The sequence below is a fragment of the Bombina bombina genome, chromosome 8 (assembly GCF_027579735.1).
Source record: "Bombina bombina isolate aBomBom1 chromosome 8, aBomBom1.pri, whole genome shotgun sequence".
In the NCBI taxonomy this organism is placed as follows: Eukaryota; Metazoa; Chordata; class Amphibia; order Anura; family Bombinatoridae; genus Bombina; species Bombina bombina.
In genome coordinates this window covers 8,593,964-8,618,710 of record NC_069506.1, presented here as the reverse complement: position 1 = coordinate 8,618,710, position 24,747 = coordinate 8,593,964, and the positions used below count along the sequence as shown (strand labels likewise).

Here is a 24,747-nt window from a genome sequence, read left to right as displayed (position 1 = left end):
CTCTAAATACCGGCGTTAGAAAGATCCCATTGAAAAGATAGGATACGCAAATGGCGTAGGGGGATCTGTGGTATGGAAAAGTCGCGGCTGCAAAGTGAGCATTAGACCCTTTCCTGACTGACTCCAAATACCAGAGGGCGGTAAAAACCAGCGTTAGGAGCCTCTAACGCTGGTTTTCACGGCTACCGCCCAACTCTAAATCTAGCCGTCAGAGATTTAAACATTAAACTAACAACATGACGGATAATCCTTTTAATATCTCATAAGGGACAAAATAAAGAGCAGTTAGTAGAACAGGACTATAAAACAAACAAACTCTGTGTCTGGATATATTTATCTTCATTTTAGGTGTGTTCTTTGTGGTGTGTATGGTCTTTATGGTCCTCAGTCTTGGCAAGTCCATTGTGGTGATAAAAGTCCTTTATCTTGATAAAGAAAACTCAAAGCAACACTTAATATCTCGCTGCCTCTTGCTGACCAGTGAAAGGAAAAACCCAGAGGGAGACGACACAGAAGAGAACTTGTCAGGCACAACCAATGAAACATCAGGCAAGTGAATCAGTTGGTCAAGTAAAGAAAGGCAATCTGCTTGTTAGAATCTAGTGACACTGCTTGTTAGAATCTACTGACTCTGCTTGTTAGAATCTACTGACACTGCTTGTTAGAATCTACTGACACTGCTTGTTAGAATCTACTGACACTGCTTGTTAGAATCTACTGACACTGCTTGTTAGAATCTACTGACACTGCTTGTTAGAATCTACTGACACTGCTTGTTAGAATCTAGTGACACTGCTTGTTAGAATCTAGTGACACTGCTTGTTAGAATCTACTGACACTGCTTGTTAGAATCTAGTGACACTGCTTGTTAGAATCTACTGACACTGCTTGTTAGAATCTAGTAACACTGTTTGTTAGAATCTAGTGACACTGCTTGTTAGAATCTACTGACTCTGCTTGTTAGAATCTAGTGACACTGCTTGTTAGAATCTAGTGACACTGCTTGTTAGAATCTAGTGACACTGCTTGTTAGAATCTAGTGACACTGCTTGTTAGAATCTAGTGACACTGCTGCTTGTTAGAATCTAGTGACACTGCTGCTTGTTAGAATCTAGTGATACTGCTTGTTAGAATCTAGTGATACTGCTTGTTAGAATCTAGTGACACTGCTTGTTAGAATCTAGTGACACTGCTTGTTAGAATCTAGTGACACTGCTTGTTAGAATCTAGTGATACTGCTTGTTAGAATCTAGTGACACTGCTTGTTAGAATCTAGTGACACTGCTTGTTAGAATCTAGTGACACTGCTTGTTAGAATCTAGTGATACTGCTTGTTAGAATCTAGTGACACTGCTTGTTAGAATCTAGTGATACTGCTTGTTAGAATCTAGTAACACTGCTTGTTAGAATCTAGAGACACTGCTTGTTAGAATCTAGTGACAATGCTTGTTAGAATCTAGTGACACTGCTTGTTAGAATCTAGTGACACTTCTTGTTAGAATCTAGTGACTCTGCTTGTTAGAATCTAGTGACTCTGCTTGTTAGAATCTAGTAACACTGCTTGTTAGAATCTAGAGACACTGCTTGTTAGAATCTAGTGACACTGCTTGTTAGAATCTAGAGACACTGCTTGTTAGAATCTAGTGACACTGCTTGTTAGAATCTAGAGACACTGCTTGTTAGAATCTAGTGACACTGCTTGTTAGAATCTAGTGACTCTGCTTGTTAGAATCTAGTGATACTGCTGCTTGTTAGAATCTAGTAACACTGCTTGTTAGAATCTAGTGACACTGCTTGTTAGAATCTAGTAACACTGCTTGTTAGAATCTAGTAACACTGCTTGTTAGAATCTAGTAACACTGCTTGTTAGAATCTAGTGACACTGCTTGTTAGAATCTAGTAACACTGCTTGTTAGAATCTAGTGACACTGCTTGTTAGAATCTAGTAACACTGCTTGTTAGAATCTAGTGACACTGCTTGTTAGAATCTAGTGACACTGCTTGTTAGAATCTAGTAACACTGCTTGTTACAATCTAGTGACAATGCTTGTTAGAATCTAGTAACATTGCTTGTTAGAATCTAGTAACACTGCTTGTTAGAATCAAGTGACACTGCTTGTTACAATCTAGTGACAATGCTTGTTAGAATCTAGTGATACTGCTGCTTGTTAGAATCTAGTGATACTGCTGCTTGTTAGAATCTAGAGACACTGCTTGTTAGAATCTAGTAACACTGCTTGTTAGAATCTAGTGACACTGCTTGTTAGAATCTAGTGATACTGCTGCTTGTTAGAATCTAGTGATACTGCTGCTTGTTAGAATCTAGTAACACTGCTTGTTAGAATCTAGTGACACTGCTTGTTAGAATCTACTGACTCTGATTGTTAGAATCTAGTGACACTGCTTGTTAGAATCTAGTGACACTGCTTGTTAGAATCTAGTGACACTGCTGCTTGTTAGAATCTAGTGACACTGCTTGTTAGAATCTAGTGGCACTGCTTGTTAGAATCTAGTGACACTGCTGCTTGTTAGAATCTAGTGACACTGCTTGTTAGAATCTAGTGACACTTCTTGTTAGAATCTAGTGACACTTCTTGTTAGAATCTAGTGACACTTCTTGTTAGAATCTAGTGACACTGCTGCTTGTTAGAATCTAGTGACTCTGCTTGTTAGAATCTAGTGACACTGCTTGTTAGAATCTAGTGACTCTGCTTGTTAGAATCTAGTGACTCTGCTTGTTAGAATCTAGTGACTCTGCTTGTTAGAATCTAGTGATACTGCTTGTTAGAATCTAGTGATACTACTTGTTAGAATCTAGTGACAATGCTTGTTAGAATCTAGTGATACTGCTTGTTAGAATCTAGTGACAATGCTTGTTAGAATCTAGTGATACTGCTTGTTAGAATCTAGTGACACTGCTTGTTAGAATCTAGTGACTGCTTGTTAGAATCTAGTGACTGTTTGTTAGAATCTAGTGACACTGCTTGTTAGAATCTAGTGACACTGCTTGTTAGAATCTAGTGACACTGCTTGTTAGAATCTAGTGACACTGCTTGTTAGAATCTAGTGACTTTACTTGTTAGAATCTAGTGACTTTACTTGTTAGAATCTAGTGACACTGCTTGTTAGAATCTAGTGACACTGCTTGTTAGAATCTAATGATACTGCTTGTTAGAATCTAGTGACACTGCTTGTTAGAATCTAGTGACACTGCTGCTTGTTAGAATCTAGTGATACTGCTTGTTAGAATCTAATGATACTGCTTGTTAGAATCTAGTGACACTGCTTGTTAGAATCTAGTGACACTGCTGCTTGTTAGAATCTAGTGACACTGCTTGTTAGAATCTAATGACTCTGCTTGTTAGAATCTAATGACTCTGTTTGTTAGAATCTAATGACTCTGCTTGTTAGAATCTAGTGACACTGCTTGTTAGAATCTAGTGACACTGCTGCTTGTTAGAATCTAGTGACACTGCTTGTTAGAATCTAGTGACACTGCTTGTTAGAATCTAGTGACTCTGCTTGTTAGAATCTAGTGACACTGCTTGTTAGAATCTATTGACACTGCTTGTTAGAATCTAGTGATACTGCTTGTTAGAATCTAGTGACAATGCTTGTTAGAATCTAGTGACTCTGCTTGTTAGAATCTATTGACACTGCTTCTTAGAATCTAGTGACTCTGCTTGTTAGAATCTAGTGACACTGCTTGTTAGAATCTAGTGACACTGCTGCTTGTTAGAATCTAGTGACACTGCTTGTTAGAATCTAGTGGCACTGCTTGTTAGAATCTAGTAACACTGCTTGTTAGAATCTAGTGACACTGCTTGTTAGAATCTAGTGACAATGCTTGTTAGAATCTAGTGACAATGCTTGTTAGAATCTAGTGATACTGCTGCTTGTTAGAATCTATTGACACTGCTTGTTAGAATCTAGTGACACTGCTTGTTAGAATCTAGTGACAATGCTTGTTAGAATCTAGTGATACTGCTGCTTGTTAGAATCTATTGACACTGCTTGTTAGAATCTAGTGACACTGCTTGTTAGAATCTAGTGATACTGCTGCTTGTTAGAATCTATTGACACTGCTTGTTAGAATCTAGTGACACTGCTTGTTAGAATCTAGTGACAATGCTTGTTAGAATCTAGTGACACTGCTTGTTAGAATCTACTGACTCTGATTGTTAGAATCTAGTGACACTGCTTGTTAGAATCTAGTGACACTGCTTGTTAGAATCTAGTGACACTGCTGCTTGTTAGAATCTAGTGACACTGCTTGTTAGAATCTAGTGGCACTGCTTGTTAGAATCTAGTGACACTGCTGCTTGTTAGAATCTAGTGACACTGCTTGTTAGAATCTAGTGACACTTCTTGTTAGAATCTAGTGACACTTCTTGTTAGAATCTAGTGACACTTCTTGTTAGAATCTAGTGACACTGCTGCTTGTTAGAATCTAGTGACTCTGCTTGTTAGAATCTAGTGACACTGCTTGTTAGAATCTAGTGACTCTGCTTGTTAGAATCTAGTGACTCTGCTTGTTAGAATCTAGTGACTCTGCTTGTTAGAATCTAGTGACTCTGCTTGTTAGAATCTAGTGATACTGCTTGTTAGAATCTAGTGATACTGCTTGTTAGAATCTAGTGACAATGCTTGTTAGAATCTAGTGATACTGCTTGTTAGAATCTAGTGACAATGCTTGTTAGAATCTAGTGATACTGCTTGTTAGAATCTAGTGACACTGCTTGTTAGAATCTAGTGACTGCTTGTTAGAATCTAGTGACTGCTTGTTAGAATCTAGTGACTGTTTGTTAGAATCTAGTGACACTGCTTGTTAGAATCTAGTGACACTGCTTGTTAGAATCTAGTGACACTGCTTGTTAGAATCTAGTGACACTGCTTGTTAGAATCTAGTGACTTTACTTGTTAGAATCTAGTGACTTTACTTGTTAGAATCTAGTGACACTGCTTGTTAGAATCTAGTGACACTGCTTGTTAGAATCTAATGATACTGCTTGTTAGAATCTAGTGACACTGCTTGTTAGAATCTAGTGACACTGCTGCTTGTTAGAATCTAGTGATACTGCTTGTTAGAATCTAATGATACTGCTTGTTAGAATCTAGTGACACTGCTTGTTAGAATCTAGTGACACTGCTGCTTGTTAGAATCTAGTGACACTGCTTGTTAGAATCTAATGACTCTGCTTGTTAGAATCTAATGACTCTGCTTGTTAGAATCTAATGACTCTGCTTGTTAGAATCTAGTGACACTGCTTGTTAGAATCTAGTGACACTGCTGCTTGTTAGAATCTAGTGACACTGCTTGTTAGAATCTAGTGACACTGCTTGTTAGAATCTAGTGACTCTGCTTGTTAGAATCTAGTGACACTGCTTGTTAGAATCTATTGACACTGCTTGTTAGAATCTAGTGATACTGCTTGTTAGAATCTAGTGACAATGCTTGTTAGAATCTAGTGACTCTGCTTGTTAGAATCTATTGACACTGCTTGTTAGAATCTAGTGACTCTGCTTGTTAGAATCTAGTGACACTGCTTGTTAGAATCTAGTGACACTGCTGCTTGTTAGAATCTAGTGACACTGCTTGTTAGAATCTAGTGGCACTGCTTGTTAGAATCTAGTAACACTGCTTGTTAGAATCTAGTGACACTGCTTGTTAGAATCTAGTGACAATGCTTGTTAGAATCTAGTGACAATGCTTGTTAGAATCTAGTGATACTGCTGCTTGTTAGAATCTATTGACACTGCTTGTTAGAATCTAGTGACACTGCTTGTTAGAATCTAGTGACAATGCTTGTTAGAATCTAGTGATACTGCTGCTTGTTAGAATCTATTGACACTGCTTGTTAGAATCTAGTGACACTGCTTGTTAGAATCTAGTGATACTGCTGCTTGTTAGAATCTATTGACACTGCTTGTTAGAATCTAGTGACACTGCTTGTTAGAATCTAGTGACAATGCTTGTTAGAATCTAGTTATACTGCTGCTTGTTAGAATCTATTGACACTGCTTGTTAGAATCTAGTGACTCTGCTTGTTAGAATCTAGTGACACTGCTTGTTAGAATCTAGTGACACTGCTTGTTAGAATCTAGTGACACTGCTTGTTAGAGTCTAGTGACACTGCTTGTTAGAATCTTGTGACACTGCTTGTTAGAATCTAGAGACACTGCTTGTTAGAATCTTGTGACACTGTCATATTTTGAAGCTTCTCTGTTCTTACCAATTTTAGCTAAGAGAGGGAGACCAGTTTAATTTTCATCCCATTTTACCCTTGGTTTATGGAATTCAACACACATTTTTGTGGCTGTAAGATCTCCAAACATAACCTTACGTACAGAATGTCATAGATCGAGATCTCCAGAATTTACAATCTTCTCATCTAATACATCCCAGTGTCAGAATGTCGAAGACCTTCTTCACATGATACCTTTTGCAATATTGTGGTTATTTAGCCCTAGTTTTAGCATTTATTATGACGGCTAGGGTTAGCAGAGTGTCTATGGCTAGGTTATTTTTCACTGTGAGTGCCAAGGTAAGGTGTGGAGGAAAAGGTTACAGTTAGTAATAGGTTAAGGGTAGGTTAGGGTAGGTTTATTGTTAGGGTTTTAGGTAGAACAAGATTATAGTTATAGCTAATAATGAGTTAGAGCAAAGGTTATGGTTACAGCTATGTGTAGAATAACTAGGATTAGTGTTACTGTAAGAGTTAGGGTTAGCATTACAGTTATATGTAGGATAGCTAGGGTTAGTGTTATTGTTACAGTTAGGGTTACAGTTATATGTAGGATAATTAGGGTTAGTGCTACTGTGAGGGTTACGGTTACAGTTATGTGTAGGATAGCTAGGGTTAGTGTTACTGTTAGAGTTGAGGTTAAGGTTACAGTTATATATAGGATACCTAGGGTTAGTGTTATTGTTAGAGTTAGGGTTACAGTTAAGTGTATGTAGGATAGTTAGGGTTTTTGTTACTGTTAGAGTTATGGTTAAGGTTACAGTTATGTGTAGGATAACTAGGGTTAGTGTTACTGTTAGGGTTACTGTTATATGTAGGATAGCTAGGGTTAGTGTTATGGTTAGAGTTAAGGATTAGGGTTACAGTTATATGTAGGATAGCTAGGGTTAGTGTTATTGTTAGAGTTAGGGTTACAGTTATATGTAGGATAGCTAGGGTTATTGTTAGAGTTAGGGTTACAGTTATGTGTAGGATAACTAGGGTTAGTCTTACTGTTAGAGTTTGGGTTAGGGTTACAGTTATGTGTTGGATAAGAAGGATTAGTGTTACTGTTAGTGTTACTGTTATATGTAGGATAGCTAGGGTTAGTGTTACGGTTAGAGTTAAAGATTACAGTTATATTTAGGATAGCTAGGGTTAGTGTTACTGTTAGAGTTAGGGTTACAGTTATATGTGGGATAGCTAGGGTTAGTGTTACTGTTAGTTAGGGTTACAGTTATTTGTAGAATAGCTAGGGTTTGTGTTATGTTAGAGTTAAGGGTTACGGTTACAGTTATATGTAGGATAGCTAGGGTTAGTGTTACGGTTAGAGCTAAGGGTTAGGGTTACAGATATATTTAGGATAGCTAGGGTTAGTGTTACTGTTAGAGTTAGGGTTGCATTTATATGTAGGATAGCTAGGGTTACTGTTAGAGTTAGGGTTAAGGTTACACTTATATGAAGGATAGCTAGGGTTAGTGTTACTGTTAACGTTATGGTTAAGGTTAGTGTTACTGTTAGAGTTAGGGTTAATGTTACAGTTATGCGTAGGATAACTAGGGTTAGTGCTACTGTTAGAGTTAGGGTTAAGGTTACAGTTATGCATAGGATAACAAGAGTTAGTGTTATTGTTAGAGTTAGGGTTACAGTTATATGTAGGATAGCTAGGGTTATTGTTAGAGTTAGGGTTAAAGTTATGTGTAGGATAACTAGGGTTAGTGTTACTGTTAGAGTTAGGGTTACAGTTATGTGTAGCATAACTAGGGTTAGTGATACTGTTAGAGTTAGGGTTACAGTTATGTGTTGGATAACAAGTGTTAGTGTTACTGTTAGGGTTACTATTATATGTAGGATAGCTAGGGTTAGTGTTACGGTTAGAGTTAAGGGTTACAGTTATATTTAGGATAGCTAGGGTTAGTGTTACTGTTAGTTAGGGTTACAGTTATCTGTAGTATAGCTAAGGTTAGTGTTACGGTTAGAGTTAAGGGTTACGGTTACAGTTATATGTAGGATAGCTAGGGTTAGTGTTAAGGTTAAAGTTAAGGGTTAGGGTTACAGTTATATTTAGGATAACTAGCGTTAGTGTTACTGTTAGCGTTAGGGTTAAGGTTGCAGTTATATGTAGGATAGCTAGGGTTAGTGTTACTGTCAGGGTTAGGGTTACAATTATATGTAGGATAGCTAGGGTTATTATTACTGTTAGGGTTATGGTTACAGTTATGTGTAGGATAGCTAGGGTTAGTGTTACTGTTAGAGTTAGGGTTACAGTTATATGTGGGATAGCTAGGGTTAGTGTTACTGTTAGTTAGGGTTACAGTTATTTGTAGAATAGCTAGGGTTTGTGTTATGTTAGAGTTAAGGGTTACGGTTACAGTTATATGTAGGATAGCTAGGGTTAGTGTTACGGTTAGAGCTAAGGGTTAGGGTTACAGATATATTTAGGATAGCTAGGGTTAGTGTTACTGTTAGAGTTAGGGTTACATTTATATGTAGGATAGCTAGGGTTACTGTTAGAGTTAGGGTTAAGGTTACACTTATATGAAGGATAGCTAGGGTTAGTGTTACTGTTAACGTTATGGTTAAGGTTAGTGTTACTGTTAGAGTTAGGGTTAAGGTTACAGTTATGCGTAGGATAACTAGGGTTTGTGTTACTGTTAGAGTTAGGGTTAAGGTTACAGTTATGCATAGGATAACAAGAGTTAGTGTTATTGTTAGAGTTAGGGTTACAGTTATATGTAGGATAGCTAGGGTTATTGTTAGAGTTAGGGTTAAAGTTATGTGTAGGATAACTAGGGTTAGTGTTACTGTTAGAGTTAGGGTTACAGGTATGTGTAGCATAACTAGGGTTAGTGATACTGTTAGAGTTAGGGTTACAGTTATTTGTTGGATAACAAGTGTTAGTGTTACTGTTAGGGTTACTATTATATGTAGGATAGCTAGGGTTAGTGTTACGGTTAGAGTTAAGGGTTACAGTTATATTTAGGATAGCTAGGGTAAGTGTTACTGTTAGTTAGGGTTACAGTTATCTGTAGTATAGCTAAGGTTAGTGTTACGGTTAGAGTTAAGGGTTACGGTTACAGTTATATGTAGGATAGCTAGGGTTAGTGTTAAGGTTAAAGTTAAGGGTTAGGGTTACAGTTATATTTAGGATAACTAGCGTTAGTGTTACTGTTAGCGTTAGGGTTAAGTTTGCAGTTATATGTAGGATAGCTAGGGTTAGTGTTACTGTCAGGGTTATGGTTACAGTTATGTGTAGGATAGCTAGGGTTATTATTACTGTTAGAGTTAGGGTTAAGGTCAGGGGTGAAACTACAAGGGGTGCAGAGGTCACAATTGCAACTGGGCCCCCAAGGGTGGGGGCCCAGTCGCCCCCACCCTTTTTTTTTTACAATAAAAAACATTGACCTGCCACTGCCTGCACTGATATCATGTGAGTGTGACATGATGCTTCAAGAGTGTCTCTGACTACAGGGGTTAGTGTTTCTGTTTTACCCATTGGTGTTTATGTGTGTGTGTGTGTGTGTGTGTATGTATGTATTTGACTGTGTGTGTATTTATGCATGTATGTGTGTGTATGTTTGTGGAACCAGCAAATTACAGACCTTGTTACTACAGCATGGTGGGTGGGGAGTAAACAGTGTCAGTCCATACAGTACCACTATATACAGTACGGGGGGGCTGGATCATCCACAGACTACTGTGGTCACTGGGCGGGTAGGGTCAGACCAGCCATCTCACCGGCAGATTACAGACTGTGTCACTGACTCACAATATACAGTGCTGGTGGGTTAAACAGTGTCACTATATACAGTAATGGGGGGGGTCAGGCCATCTCACAGACTGTGGGCACAGGGTACCTCCTTTTGTAGATATGTAATCTGATTCACATTTTTTTTCTGTGTTAAATGTAAAAAAAAAAAAAAAGATATGTATCAAATTCACTTTTTTGAGGGGGGGTGGGGGGGCCTTCTTAGATTCTTGCACCTGGGCCCTGTGGTTTCTAGTTACGCCTCTGGTAAGGTTACAGTTATGTGTAGGATAACTAGGGTTAGTGTTACTGTTAGAGTTAGGGTTAGGATTACAGTTATGTGTAGGATAGCTAGGGTTAGTGTTATTGTTAGAGTTAAGGTTACAGTTATATGTAGGATAGTTGGGCTTAGTGTTACTGTTAGAGTTAGGGTTACATTTATGTGTAGGATAGCTAGGGTTAGTGTTACTGTTAGAGTTATATGTAGGATAGTTAGGGTTAGTGTTACTGTTAGAGTTAGGGTTACATTTATGTGTAGGATTGCTAGGGTTAGTGTTACTATTAAAGTTAGGGTTAAGATTACAGTTATATATAGGATAGCTAGGGTTAGTTTTACTGTTAGAGTTAAGGGTTACAGTTATGTGTAGGATAACTAGGGTTAGTGTTCTTGTTAGAGTTAGGGTTACAGTTATGTGTAGGATAGCTAGGGTTAGTGTTACTGTTAGAGTTAGGGTTACAGTTATGTGTAGGATAGCTAGGGTTAGTGTTACTGTTAAAGTTAGGGTTGTTTCCAGTTATATGTAGGATAGCTAGAGTTAGTGTTACTGTTAGAGTTAAGGGTTACAGTTATGTGTAGGATAACTAGGGTTTGTGTTACTGTTAGAGTTAGGGTTACAGTTATGTGTAGGATAGATAGGGTTAGTGTTACTGTTAAAGTTAGGGTTAAGGTTACAGTTATATGTAGGATAGCTAGGGTTAGTGTTACTGCTAGAGTTAAGGGTTACAGTTATGTGTAGGATAACTAGGGTTAGTGTTACTGTTAGAGGTTGGGTTACAGTTATGTGTAGAATAGCTTGGTTTAGAGTTACTGTTAGACTTAAGGGTTAGGGTTACAGTTATTTGTAGGATAGCTAGGGTTAGTGTTACTGTTAGGGTTAGGGTTATAGTTATATGTAGGATAGCTAGCATTTGTGTTACTGTTAGAGTTAGGGTTAAGGTTACAGTTATGTGTAGGATAGCTAGGGTTATTAGTACTGTTAGAGTTAGGGTTACGATTACAGATATGTGTAGTATAGCTAGGGTTAGTGTTACTGTTAGAGTTAGGGTTAAGGTTACAGTTATATGTACTATAACTAGAGTTAGTGTTACTGTTAGAGTTGGGGTTAGGGATTACAATTTTATGTAGGATAGCTATGGTTAGTCTTACTGTTAGAGTTAGGGTTATTGTTACACTTATGTGTAGGATAGCTATGGTTAGTGTCAAGGTTATATTTATGTTTAGGATAGCTAGGTTTAGTAGTATTGTTAGAGTTAGGGTTAAGGTTACAGTTTTATGTAGGATAGCTTGGTTAAGTTTTTACTGTTAGAGTTAGGGTTAGGATTACAGTTATATGTAGGATAGCTAGGGTTAGTGTTACTGTTAGAGTTAGGGTTAAGGTTACAGTTATGTGTAGGATAGCTAGGGTTAGTATTACAGTTATATGTAGGATAGCTAGGGTTAGTGTTACTGTTAGAGTTAGGGTTGCAGTTATGTGTAGGATAACTAGGGTTAGTGTTACAGTTAAAGTTAGGATTAAGGTTACAGTTATGTGTAGGATAGCTAGGGTTAGGGTTACTGTTACAGTTAGAGTTAAGGTTACAGTTATATGTAGGATAGCTAGGGTTAGTGTTACTGTTAGAGTTAGTGTTAATGTTACAGTTATATGTAGGATAACTAGGGTTAGTGTTACTGTTAGAGTTAGTGTTAATGTTACAGTTATATGTAGGATAGCTAGGTTAGGTTTATTGTTATAGTTAGGGTTACAGTTATATGTAGGATAGCTAGGGTTTGTGTTATTTTTAGAGTTAGGATTAGGGTTACAGTTATGGAACTAGGGTTAGTGTTACTGTTAGAGTTAGGGTTAAGGTTACAGTTATGTGTAGGATAGCTAGGGTTAGTTTTACTGTTGGAGTTAGGGTTACAGTTATGTGTAGGATAGCTAAGGATAGTGTTACTGTCAGGGTTACAGTTATATGTAGGATAGCTAGGGTTAGTGTTATTGTTAGAGTTAGGGTTAGAGTTACAGTTATGTGTAGGATAGCTAGGGTTTGTGTTAAGGTTACAGTTATGTGTAGGATAGCTAGGGTTAGTGTTACTGTTATTTGTAGGATAGCTAAGGTTATTATTATTGTTAGGGTTACAGTTATATGTAGACAGCTAAGGTCAGTGTTACTTTGAGGATTATGGTTACAGTTATATGTAGGATAGCTAGGGTTAGTGTTATTCTTAGAGTTAGGGTTACAGTTATGTGTAGGATAGCTAGGGTTAGTGTTATGGTTAGAGTTAAGGGTTAGGGTTATAGTTATATTTAGGATAGCTAGAGTTAGTGTTACTGTTAGAGTTAGGGTTAAGGATACAGTTATATGTAGGATAGTTAGGGTTAGTGTTACTGTTAGAGTTAGGATTACAGTTATGTATAGGATAGCTAGGGTTAGTGTTACTGTTAGAGTTAAGGTTACGATTACAGTTATATGTAGGATAGCTAGGGTTAGTGTTACTGTTAGAATTAGGGTTAGGATTACAGTTATATGTAGGATAGCTAGGGTTAGTGTTACTGTTAGAGTTAGGGTTAAGGTTACAGTTATGTGTATGATAGCTAGGGTTAGTGTTACTGTTAGAGTTAGGGTTAAGGTTACAGGTATGTTTAGGATAGCTAGGGTTAGTGTTACTGTTAGAGTTAGGGTTAAGGTTACAGTTATATGTAGGATAACTAGGGTTAGTGTTAAGTTTACAGTTATATGTAGGATAGCTAGCGTTAGGGTTATTGTTAGAGTTAGGGTTACAGTTATGTGTAGGATAGCTAGGGTTAGTGTTAAGGTTACAGTTATGTGTAGGATAACTAGGGTTAGTGTTACTGTTAGAGGTTGGGTTACAGTTATGAGTAGAATAGCTTGGTTTAGAGTTACTGTTAGACTTAAGGGTTAGGGTGACAGTTATTTGTAGGATAGCTAGGGTTAGTGTTACTGTTAGGGTTAGGGTTATAGTTATATGTAGGATAGCTAGCATTTGTGTTACTGTTACAGTTAGGGTTAAAGGGACATTATACACTCATTTTTTCTTCGCATAAATGTTTTGTAGATGATCTATTTATATAGCCCATAAACTTTTTTTTTAAAATAAATGTATAGTTTTGCTTATTTTTAAATAACATTGCTCTGACTTTCAGACTCCTAACCAAGCCCCAAAGTTTTATGTGAATACTGTCAGCTACCTTCTCCAGCTTGCTCCTGTTTGTGTAAAGGGTCTTTTGATATGCAAAAGAAGGGGGAGGGGGGAGTGTCTTATTTGCCACTTGCAGTGGGCTTTCCAGCTACCTTTTCAACAGAGCCAAACTGACAGCTTCTAAGAAAGTTTTTAAACAGTTTTATACTGGATTTTTATATCAGTATCTGTGCATCTTATTCTTTATAGTAGTGTCTATTACATGCAGTTATATGAAAATGAGTGTATACTGTCCCTTTAAGGTTACAGATATGTGTAGGATAGCTTGGGTTATTATTACTGTTAGAGTTAGGGTTAAGGTTACAGTTATATGTACTATAACTAGGGTTAGTGTTACTATTAGAGTTGGGGTTAGGGATTACAATTTTATGTAGGATAGCTAGGTTTAGTAGTATTGTTAGAGTTAGGGTTAAGGTTACAGTTTTATGTAGGATAGCTAGGATAAGTTTTTACTATTAGAGTTAGGGTTAGGATTACATTTATATGTAGGATAGCTAGGGTTAGTGTTATGTTTAGAGTTAGGGTTACAGTTATGTGTAGGATAACTAGGGTTAGTGTTACAGTTAGAGTTAGGGTTAAGGTCACAGTTATGTGTAGGATAGCTAGGGTTAGTGTTACTGTTACAGTTAGAGTTAAGGTTACAGTTATATGTAGGATAGCTAGGGTTAGTGTTACTGTTAGATTTAGGGTTAAGGTTACAGTTATATGTAGGATAACTAGGGTTAGTGTTACTGTTAGAGCTAGGGTTAAGTTTACAGTTATATGTAGGATAGCTAGGGTTAGGGTTATTGTTATAGTTAGGGTTACAGTTATATGTAGGATAGCTAGGGTTTGTGTTATTTTTAGAGTTAGGATTAGGGTTACAGTTATGGAACTAGGGTTAGTGTTACTGTTAGAGTTAGGGTTAAGGTTACAGTTATGTGTAGGATAGCTAGGGTTAGTGTTACTGTTGGAGTTAGGGTTACAGATATGTGTAGGATAGCTAAGGTTAGTGTTACTGTCAGGGTTAAGGTTACAGTTATATGTAGGATAGCTAGGGTTAGTGTTATTGTTAGAGTTAGGGTTAGAGTTACAGTTATGTGTAGGATAGCTAGGGTTTGTGTTAAGGTTACAGTTATGTGTAGGATAGCTAGGGTTAGTGTTACTGTTATTTGTAGGATAGCTAGGGTTATTATTATTGTTAGAGTTAGGGTTAGAGTTATATGTAGGCAGCTAAGGTCAGTGTTACTGTGAGGATTATGGTTATAGTTATATGTAGGATAGCTAGGGTTAGTGTTATTCTTAGAGTTAGGGTTACAGTTATGTGTAGGATAGCTAGGGTTAGTGTTACGGTTAGAGTTAATGGTTAGGGTTACAGTTATATTTAGGATAGCTAGAGTTAGTGTTACTGTTAGAGTTAGGGTTAAGGATACAGTTATGTGTAGGATAGTTTGGGTTAGTGTTACTGTTAGAGTTAAGGTTAGGATTACAGTTATATGTAGGATAGCTAGGGTTAGTGTTACTGTTAGAATTAGGGTTAGGATTACAGTTATATGTAGGATAGCTAGGGTTAGTGTTACAGTTAGGGTTAGGGTTACAGTTATGTGTAGGATAACTAGGGTTAGTGTTACAGTTAGGGTTAAGGTTACAGTTATGTGTAGGATAGCTAGGGTTAGTGTTACTGTTACAGTTAGGATTACAGTTATGTATAGGATAGCTAGGGTTAGTGTTACTGTTAGAGTTAAGGTTACGATTACAGTTATATGTAGGATAGCTAGGGTTAGTGTTACTGTTAGAATTAGGGTTAGGATTACAGTTATATGTAGGATAGCTAGGGTTAGTGTTACTGTTAGAGTTAGGGTTAAGGTTACAGTTATGTGTATGATAGCTAGGGTTAGTGTTACTGTTAGAGTTAGGGTTAAGGTTACAGGTATGTTTAGGATAGCTAGGGTTAGTGTTACTGTTAGAGTTAGGGTTAAGGTTACAGTTATATGTAGGATAACTAGGGTTAGTGTTAAGTTTACAGTTATATGTAGGATAGCTAGCGTTAGGGTTATTGTTAGAGTTAGGGTTACAGTTATGTGTAGGATAGCTAGGGTTAGTGTTAAGGTTACAGTTATGTGTAGGATAACTAGGGTTAGTGTTACTGTTAGAGGTTGGGTTACAGTTATGAGTAGAATAGCTTGGTTTAGAGTTACTGTTAGACTTAAGGGTTAGGGTGACAGTTATTTGTAGGATAGCTAGGGTTAGTGTTACTGTTAGGGTTAGGGTTATAGTTATATGTAGGATAGCTAGCATTTGTGTTACTGTTACAGTTAGGGTTAAAGGGACATTATACACTCATTTTTTCTTCGCATAAATGTTTTGTAGATGATCTATTTATATAGCCCATAAACTTTTTTTTTAAAATAAATGTATAGTTTTGCTTATTTTTAAATAACATTGCTCTGACTTTCAGACTCCTAACCAAGCCCCAAAGTTTTATGTGAATACTGTCAGCTACCTTCTCCAGCTTGCTCCTGTTTGTGTAAAGGGTCTTTTGATATGCAAAAGAAGGGGGAGGGGGGAGTGTCTTATTTGCCACTTGCAGTGGGCTTTCCAGCTACCTTTTCAACAGAGCCAAACTGACAGCTTCTAAGAAAGTTTTTAAACAGTTTTATACTGGATTTTTATATCAGTATCTGTGCATCTTATTCTTTATAGTAGTGTCTATTACATGCAGTTATATGAAAATGAGTGTATACTGTCCCTTTAAGGTTACAGATATGTGTAGGATAGCTTGGGTTATTATTACTGTTAGAGTTAGGGTTAAGGTTACAGTTATATGTACTATAACTAGGGTTAGTGTTACTATTAGAGTTGGGGTTAGGGATTACAATTTTATGTAGGATAGCTAGGTTTAGTAGTATTGTTAGAGTTAGGGTTAAGGTTACAGTTTTATGTAGGATAGCTAGGATAAGTTTTTACTATTAGAGTTAGGGTTAGGATTACAGTTATATGTAGGATAGCTAGGGTTAGTGTTATGTTTAGAGTTAGGGTTACAGTTATGTGTAGGATAACTAGGGTTAGTGTTACAGTTAGAGTTAGGGTTAAGGTCACAGTTATGTGTAGGATAGCTAGGGTTAGTGTTACTGTTACAGTTAGAGTTAAGGTTACAGTTATATGTAGGATAGCTAGGGTTAGTGTTACTGTTAGATTTAGGGTTAAGGTTACAGTTATATGTAGGATAACTAGGGTTAGTGTTACTGTTAGAGCTAGGGTTAAGTTTACAGTTATATGTAGGATAGCTAGGGTTAGGGTTATTGTTATAGTTAGGGTTACAGTTATATGTAGGATAGCTAGGGTTTGTGTTATTTTTAGAGTTAGGATTAGGGTTACAGTTATGGAACTAGGGTTAGTGTTACTGTTAGAGTTAGGGTTAAGGTTACAGTTATGTGTAGGATAGCTAGGGTTAGTGTTACTGTTGGAGTTAGGGTTACAGATATGTGTAAATGTTTTGTAGATGATCTATTTATATAGCCCATAAACTTTTTTTTTTTAAATAAATGTATAGTTTTGCTTATTTTTAAATAACATTGCTCTGATTTTCAGACTCCTAACCAAGCCCCAAAGTTTTATGTGAATACTGTCAGCTACCTTCTCCAGCTTGCTCCTGTTTGTGTAAAGGGTCTTTTAATATGCAAAAGAAGGGGGAGGGGGGAGTGTCTTATTTGCCACTTGCAGTGGGCTTTCCAGCTACCTTTTCAACAGAGCCAAACTGACAGCTTCTAAGAAAGTTTTTAAACAGTTTTATACTGGATTTTTATATCAGTATCTGTGCATCTTATTCTTTATAGTAGTGTCTATTACATGCAGTTATATGAAAATGAGTGTATACTGTCCCTTTAAGGTTACAGTTATGTGTAGGATAGCTTGGGTTATTATTACTGTTAGAGTTAGGGTTACGATTACAGCTATGTGTAGTATAGCTAGGGTTAGTGTTACTGTTAGAGTTAGGGTTAGGGATTACAATTTTATGTAGGATAGCTATGGTTAGTCTTACTGTTAGAGTTAGGGTTATTGTTACAGTTATGTGTAGGATAGCTATGGTTAGTGTCACTGTTAGGGTTAAGGTTATATTTATGTGTAGGATAGCTAGGTTTAGTAGTATTGTTAGAGTTAGGGTTAAGGTTACAGTTTTATGTAGGATAGCTAGGATAAGTTTTTACTGTTAGAGTTAGGGTTAGGATTACAGTTATATGTAGGATAGCTAGGGTTAGTTCTACTGTTAGAGTTAGGGTTACAGTAATGTGTAGGATAACTAGGGTTAGTGTTACAGTTAGAGTTAGGGTTAAGGTTACAGTTATATGTAGGATAGCTAGGGTTAGTGTTACTGTTAGATTTAGGGTTAAGGTTACAGTTATATGTAGGATAACTAGGGTTAGTGTTACTGTTAGATTTAGGGTTAAGGTTACAGTTATATGTAGGATAGCTAGGGTTAGTGTTACTGTTAGAGCTAGGGTTAAGTTTACAGTTATATGTAGGATAGCTAGGGTTAGGGTTATTGTTATAGTTAGGGTTACAGTTATATGTAGGATAGCTAGGGTTTGTGTTATTTTTAGAGTTAGGATTAGGGTTACAGTTATGGAACTAGGGTTAGTGTTACTGTTAGAGTTAGGGTTAAGGTTACAGTTATGTGTAGGATAGCTAGGGTTAGTGTTACTGTTGGAGTTAGGGTTACTGATATGTGTAGGATAGCTAAGGTTAGTGTTACTGTCAGGGTTGGGGTTAGGGTTAAGGTTACAGTTATATTTAGGATAGCTAGGGTTAGTGTTATTGTTAGAGTTAGGGTTAGAGTTACAGTTATGTGTAGGATAGCTAGGGTTTGTGTTAAGGTTACAGTTATGTGTAGGATAGCTAGGGTTAGTGTTACTGTTATTTGTAGGATAGCTAGGGTTATTATTATTGTTAGAGTTAGGGTTCGAGTTATATGTAGGCAGCTAAGGTCAGTGTTACTGTGAGGATTATGGTTACAGTTATATGTAGGATAGCTAGGGTTAGTGTTACGGTTAGAGTTAAGGGTTAGGGTTACAGTTATATTTAGGATAGCTAGAGTTAGTGTTACTGTTAGAGTTAGGGTTAAGGATACAGTTATATGTAGGATAGTTTGGGTTAGTGTTACTGTTAGAGTTAAGGTTAGGATTACAGTTATATGTAGGATAGCTAGGGTTAGTGTTACTGTTAGTATTAGGGTTAGGATTACAGTTATATGTAGGATAGCTAGGGTTAGTGTTACTGTTAGAGTTAGGGTTATAGTTATGTGTAGGATAACTAGGGTTAGTGTTACTGTTAGATTTAGGGTTAAGGTTACAGTTATATGTAGGATAACTAGGATTAGTGTTACTGTTAGATTTAGGGTTAAGGTTACAGTTATATGTAGGATAGCTAGGGTTAGTGTTACTGTTAGAGCTAGGGTTAAGTTTACAGTTATATGTAGGATAGCTAGGGTTAGGGTTATTGTTATAGTTAGGGTTACAGTTATATGTAGGATAGCTAGGGTTTGTGTTATTTTTAGAGTTAGGATTAGGGTTACAGTTATGGAACTAGGGTTAGTGTTACTGTTAGAGTTAGGGTTAAGGTTACAGTTATGTGTAGGATAGCTAGGGTTAGTGTTACTGTTGGAGTTAGGGTTACTGATATGTGTAGGATAGCTAAGGTTAGTGTTACTGTCAGGGTTGGGGTTAGGGTTAAGGTTACAGTTATATTTAGGATAGCTAGGGTTAGTGTTACTGTTGGAGTTAAGGTTACTGATATGTGTAGGATAGCTAAGGTTAGTGTTACTGTCAGGGTTGGGGTTAGGGTTAAGGTTACAGTTATATTTAGGATAGCTAGGGTTAGTGTTATTGTTAGAGTTAGGGTTAGAGTTACAGTTATGTGTAGGATAGCTAGGGTTTGTGTTAAGGTTACAGTTACGTGTAGGATAGCTAGGGTTAGTGTTACTGTTATTTGTAGGATAGCTAGGGTTATTATTATTGTTAGAGTTAGGGTTAGAGTTATATGTAGGCAGCTAAGGTCAGTGTTACTGTGAGGATTATGGTTACAGTTATATGTAGGATAGCTAGGGTTAGTGTTATGGTTAGAGTTAAGGGTTAGGGTTACAGTTATATTTAGGATAGCTAGAGTTAGTGTTACTGTTAGAGTTAGGGTTAAGGATACAGTTATATGTAGGATAGTTTGGGTTAGTGTTACTGTTAGAGTTAGAGTTAAGGTTACAGTTATATGTAGGATAGCTAGGGTTATTGTTATAGTTAGGGTTACAGTTATATGTAGGATAGCTAGGGTTTGTGTTATTTTTAGAGTTAGGATTAGGGTTACAGTTATGGAACTAGAGTTAGTGTTACTGTTGGAGTTAGGGTTACAGATATGTGTAGGATAGCTAAGGTTAGTGTTACTGTCAGGGTTAGGTTTAAGGTTACAGTTATATGTAGGATAGCTAGGGTTAGTGTTATTGTTAGAGTTAGGGTTAAAGTTACAGTTATGTGTAGGATAGCTAGGGTTTGTGTTAAGGTTACAGTTATGTATAGGATAGCTAGGGTTAGTGTTACTGTTATTTGTAGGATAGCTAGGGTTATTATTATTGTTAGAGTTAGGGTTACAGTTATATGTAGGCAGCTAAGGTCAGTGTTACTGTGAGGATTATGGTTACAGTTATATGTAGTATAGCTAGGGTTAGTGTTATTTTTAGAGTTAGGGTTGCAGTTATGTGTAGGATAGCTAGGGTTAGTGTTATGGTTAGAGTTAAGGGTTAGGGTTACAGTTATATTTAGGATAGCTAGAGTTAGTGTTACTGTTAGAGTTAGGGTTAAGGATACAGTTATGTGTAGGATAGCTAGGGTTAGTGTTACTGTTAGAGTTAGGGTTAAGGTTACAGTTATATGTAGGATAACTAGGGTTAGTGTTACTGTTGGAGTTAGGGTTAAGTTTACAGTTAGATGTAGGATAGCTAGGGTTAGGGTTATTGTTAGAGTTAGGGTTACAGTTATATGTAGGATAGCTAGGGTTTGTTTTATTTTTAGAGTTAGGATTGGGGTTCCAATTATGGAACTAGGGTTAGTGTTACTGTTAGAGTTAGAGTTAAGGTTACAATTATGTGTAGGATAGCTAGGGTTAGTGTTACTGTAAGATATAGGATTAAGGTTACAGTTATATGTAGGATAACTAGGGTTAGTGTTATTGTTAGAGTTAGGTTTAGAGTTACAGTTATCTGTAGGATAGCTAGGGTTTGTGTTAAGGTTACAGTTATGTGTAGGATAGCTAGGGTTAGTGTTACTGTTATTTGTAGGATAGCTAGGGTTAGTGTTATTCTTAGAGTTAGGGTTAAGTTTACAGTTACATGTAGGATAGCTAGGGTTAGGATTATTGTTATAGTTAGGGTTACAGTTATATATAGGATAGCTAGGGTTAGTGTTACTGTTAGAGATAGGGTTAAGTTTACAGTTATATGTAGGATAGCTAGGGTTAGGGTTATTGTTATAGTTAGGGTTACAGTTATATGTAGGATAGCTAGGGTTTGTGTTATTTTTAGAGTTAGGATTTGGGTTACAGTTATGGAACTAGGGTTAGTGTTACTGTTAGAGTTATGGTTAAGGTTACAGTTATGTGTAGGATAGCTAGGGTTAGTGTTACTATTGGAGTTAGGGTTACAGTTATGTGTAGGATAGCTAAGGTTAGTGTTACTGTCAGGGTTAGGGTTACAGTTATATGTAGGATAGCTAGGGTTTGTGTTATTTTTAGAGTTAGGATTTGGGTTACAGTTATGGAACTAGGGTTAGTGTTACTATTAGAGTTATGGTTAAGGTTACAGTTATGTGTAGGATAGCTAGGGTTAGTGTTACTATTGGAGTTAGGGTTACAGTTATGTGTAGGATATCTAAGGTTAGTGTTACTGTCAGGGTTAGGATTACAGTTATATGTAGGATAGCTAGGGTTAGTGTTACTGTTAGAGTTAGGATTACAGTTATTTGTAGGATAACTAGAGTTAGTGTTACAGTTAGAGTTAGGGTTAAGGTTATAGTTATGTGTAGTATAGCTAGGGTTAGTGTTGCTGTTAGAGTTAGGATTAATGTTACAGGTATGTTTAGGATAGCTAGGGTTAGTGTTACTGTTAGAGTTAGGGTTAAGGTTACAGTTATATGTAGGATAGCTAGGGTTAGTGTTACTGTTGGAGTTAGTACAGAAATCTGTAGGATAGCTAGGGTTAGTGTTAAGGTTACAATTATTTGTAGGATAGCTAGGGTTAGTGTTACTGTTATTTGTAGGATAGCTAGGGTTATTATTACTTTTAGAGTTAGGGTTAGGGTTACAGTTATATGTAGGACAGCTAAGGTTAGTGTTACTGTGAGGGTTATGGTTACAGTTATGTGTAGGATAGCTAGGGTTAGTGTTAAGGTTACAATTATTTGTAGGATAGCTAGGGTTATTATTACTGTTAGAGTTAGGGTTACAGTTATATGTAGGACAGCTAAGGTTAGTGTTATTCTTAGAGTTAGGGTTAGGGTTACAGTTATGTGTTGGTGGATAGCTAGGTTTAGTGTTACGGTTAGAGTTAAGGGTTAGGGTTACAGTTATATTTAGGATAGCTAGAGTTAGTGTTACTGTTAGAGATAGGGTTAAGGTTACAGTTATGTGTAGGATAGCTAGGGTTAGTGTTACTGTTAGAGTTAGGATTACAGTTATGTGTAGGGTAGCTAGGGTTAGTGTTACTGTTAGAGTTAAGGTTATAGTTATATGTAGGATAGCTAGAGTTAGTGTTACTGTTAGAGATAGGGTTATGGTTATAGTTATATGTAGGATTGCTAGGGTTAGTGTTACTGTTAGAGTTAGTGTTAAGGTCACAGTTATGTCTAGGATAAGTTTTTTGTTGACATTTTTATGTATTTTACACAAAAATAAATTTTAAATGCATAACATATAATTAGATATATGAGTAATGTAAATTAATTTAAAATAGGATTACTTCACTATAGTTTTAGCCTTACTAAATGCCATTTTATCAATCCCCTCCCTGTATATAAATTTCATTTCTTCTATTTTAGAGAGTCTGTGTGGTGCTGATGAAATTGAGCTCCAAAGCTTATGTGACGACCCACTGATGAGGCAGCTACTAGAGGAAGTGACCTCAATTCATTCTTACCTGCACAAAATGGCGTGTGAGGAGGCGTGGCATACCCGCTGGCTCAGTCTGTGCTACAAGCTGGATAGTCTTCTGTTCCGAGCGTATCTGTTTCTCTTTGTCACCTATGCCATCACTCTAATCCTTCTGTGGTGGGCATGGAGCGCCTATGATGTATGAAATTAAAGGGATGGTTACATTTGACTTCTATTATCAAATGGTCTTTGTTCTTTTGTCATCCTTTGTTAAAGATATACCTAGGTAAGTAGTGTGCATTGGAGCACTATAAGACAGCAGTGCTTGTACAATGTACAACAATATTAAAAGCATTCTTACAAGTCTGCTCCAGAAACATGAACGCCCCTGAACCTACTCACCTGATTTTCAACAAAGGATATTAAGGGAATGAAATACATTTGATAATAGAAGTAAATAAGAAAGAAAAACATTGAACACTGAATCAAGAAAGAAAAAAAATATTGCTTCTTGGTTTTTTTTAAAAAATATGTTAATTTCTGTGATTTGTATATCCTAGCCATAAGAGCTTACAATCTATTAGTTGGTGGCTGGTGTTAGAGATATCAATAAAGCATGACAAATCCATATTCATGGTTTAGCTGTTAATAAAAAGTTGTCATCTTGTTTTATATTTGAATGCAATTTGAATATGCTGAGGGGTATCAGGAACTATTTTATTTGTAGGGACACACATGGAAGTTTCACACACATTTTCCTGGCTATCTATCCTTTAAGTCTGAGATGCCTCGATTATTTTTTGTTTACAAATGATGGGAATGTACCCAGATCTGTCAATAGTTTGTCACCCAAGTGATCTCCACATGTACTTCTCAGTGAACCAACATAGACTGACGGAGTAATGAGAGTTTTAGCTGCGCTATCGGTTGCTGAATGATGAGAGCGGCTGCACAAATCCACTCAAGCATAACCATAAAATATTATATACACACTTGTACATGTCATATTTGATAGAAAATGCATCAGTCAACCAAAAAGCTGTATTATATTTGTCACTGGTACTTATTTATTTTGGTAAAGGGAGGAAAGTAGATACAAAGTGATACGAGAAATTACAGGTCATCTCTGGACCAAAATATATGATTTTACATTTTATTGTACATCTGCATCCCTTAAAAACCACCTCAAGGATGTATAACTGACATCCTCTGCTTTGTCCAGTTAGGGTACAGATGCACTGGTCTAAGCAATTACCGTTTAGCATGTACTCATGGATCAAGGTCAGGTAAACTGCAGCATACTTGCATATGCAGGGTGCTCACAAGACTATCTGGGATGTAGAAAAACAATTTTTAGACCTAAGTAAAATGAAAAGCTAATATAGTAAACAGAAGCTTTGCAAATGGTTAGCTATTGCAGTGCCAGCATGAAGACATTCACATTTAAAGGGACATCAAACACTAAATAAATGCTAGATAGAATGATGCATTCAAATAAAAGATTAGTCCATGACTAACATGTAGATGTATTTTTTAAAGTTTCATTAGCTGTTTAAATATTGACAAAATAATTGTAAAGTTTTAGTGAATATAAAACAATGGGAGCTGCCATGTTGTAACTTGTGTTACCTTCTCTGCTGTGGCCAATTAGGGGCAGTTATAAATAGGTCACTAGAGTGTGCAGCCAATGGTTGTGCTGGATTTAACAATGTTCTGCACTTCCATTTCTAACAGGAACTGAAAAGTTCACAATTTCAAAATGGAATTACAGGAAATGGGGACAAAATAAATAATGAAAGTATATTGCAGTTTTTTTTATACATATATATATATATATATATATATATATATATATACACACACACGATTTAGCATTTTATATTGCCATCTCAAAGTGTTTAATGACCCTTTAAATTAGCTAATGTAAAATTTCTACATTTTAAATATAAATGTCATAAATGTATCTGTTACCCTAGCCAGGGCTGCCTACTAGGTGTCGAGTATTAAACAGCTATCATTGAAGATGGCTGTCCAGTAAAAATATATAGAAAAATGAGACACCAGATTGTTTCTGATGCGAGGTCCAATGTGGGCGGCAAATAAATGACAGGGGCATTAGAGCTATGGATGTTATCGGAGTTCAGAAGTGAACCCATAGCTGAAGGGGGCTACAATACCATGGGCTGGAT

The 24,747-nt window shown here is 36.7% G+C and overlaps 1 protein-coding gene across 4 annotated transcripts in view; it reads left to right on the top strand.

The window, feature by feature from the left end:
• The window catches only part of HTR3B (5-hydroxytryptamine receptor 3B), a 232,076-nt gene extending 208,888 nt beyond the window's left edge, over positions 1 to 23,188 (top strand). For all 4 annotated transcript variants that reach the window (XM_053690120.1, XM_053690119.1, XM_053690121.1 and 1 more), the window contains 2 exons: positions 349 to 549; positions 22,507 to 23,188. In XM_053690120.1, coding sequence (XP_053546095.1) covers positions 349 to 549; positions 22,507 to 22,763 — 458 coding nt within the window. In that variant the 3' untranslated portion in view covers positions 22,764 to 23,188. The remainder of the gene's footprint in view (positions 1 to 348; positions 550 to 22,506) is intronic.
• Positions 23,189 to 24,747: the final 1,559 nt, after the last annotated feature.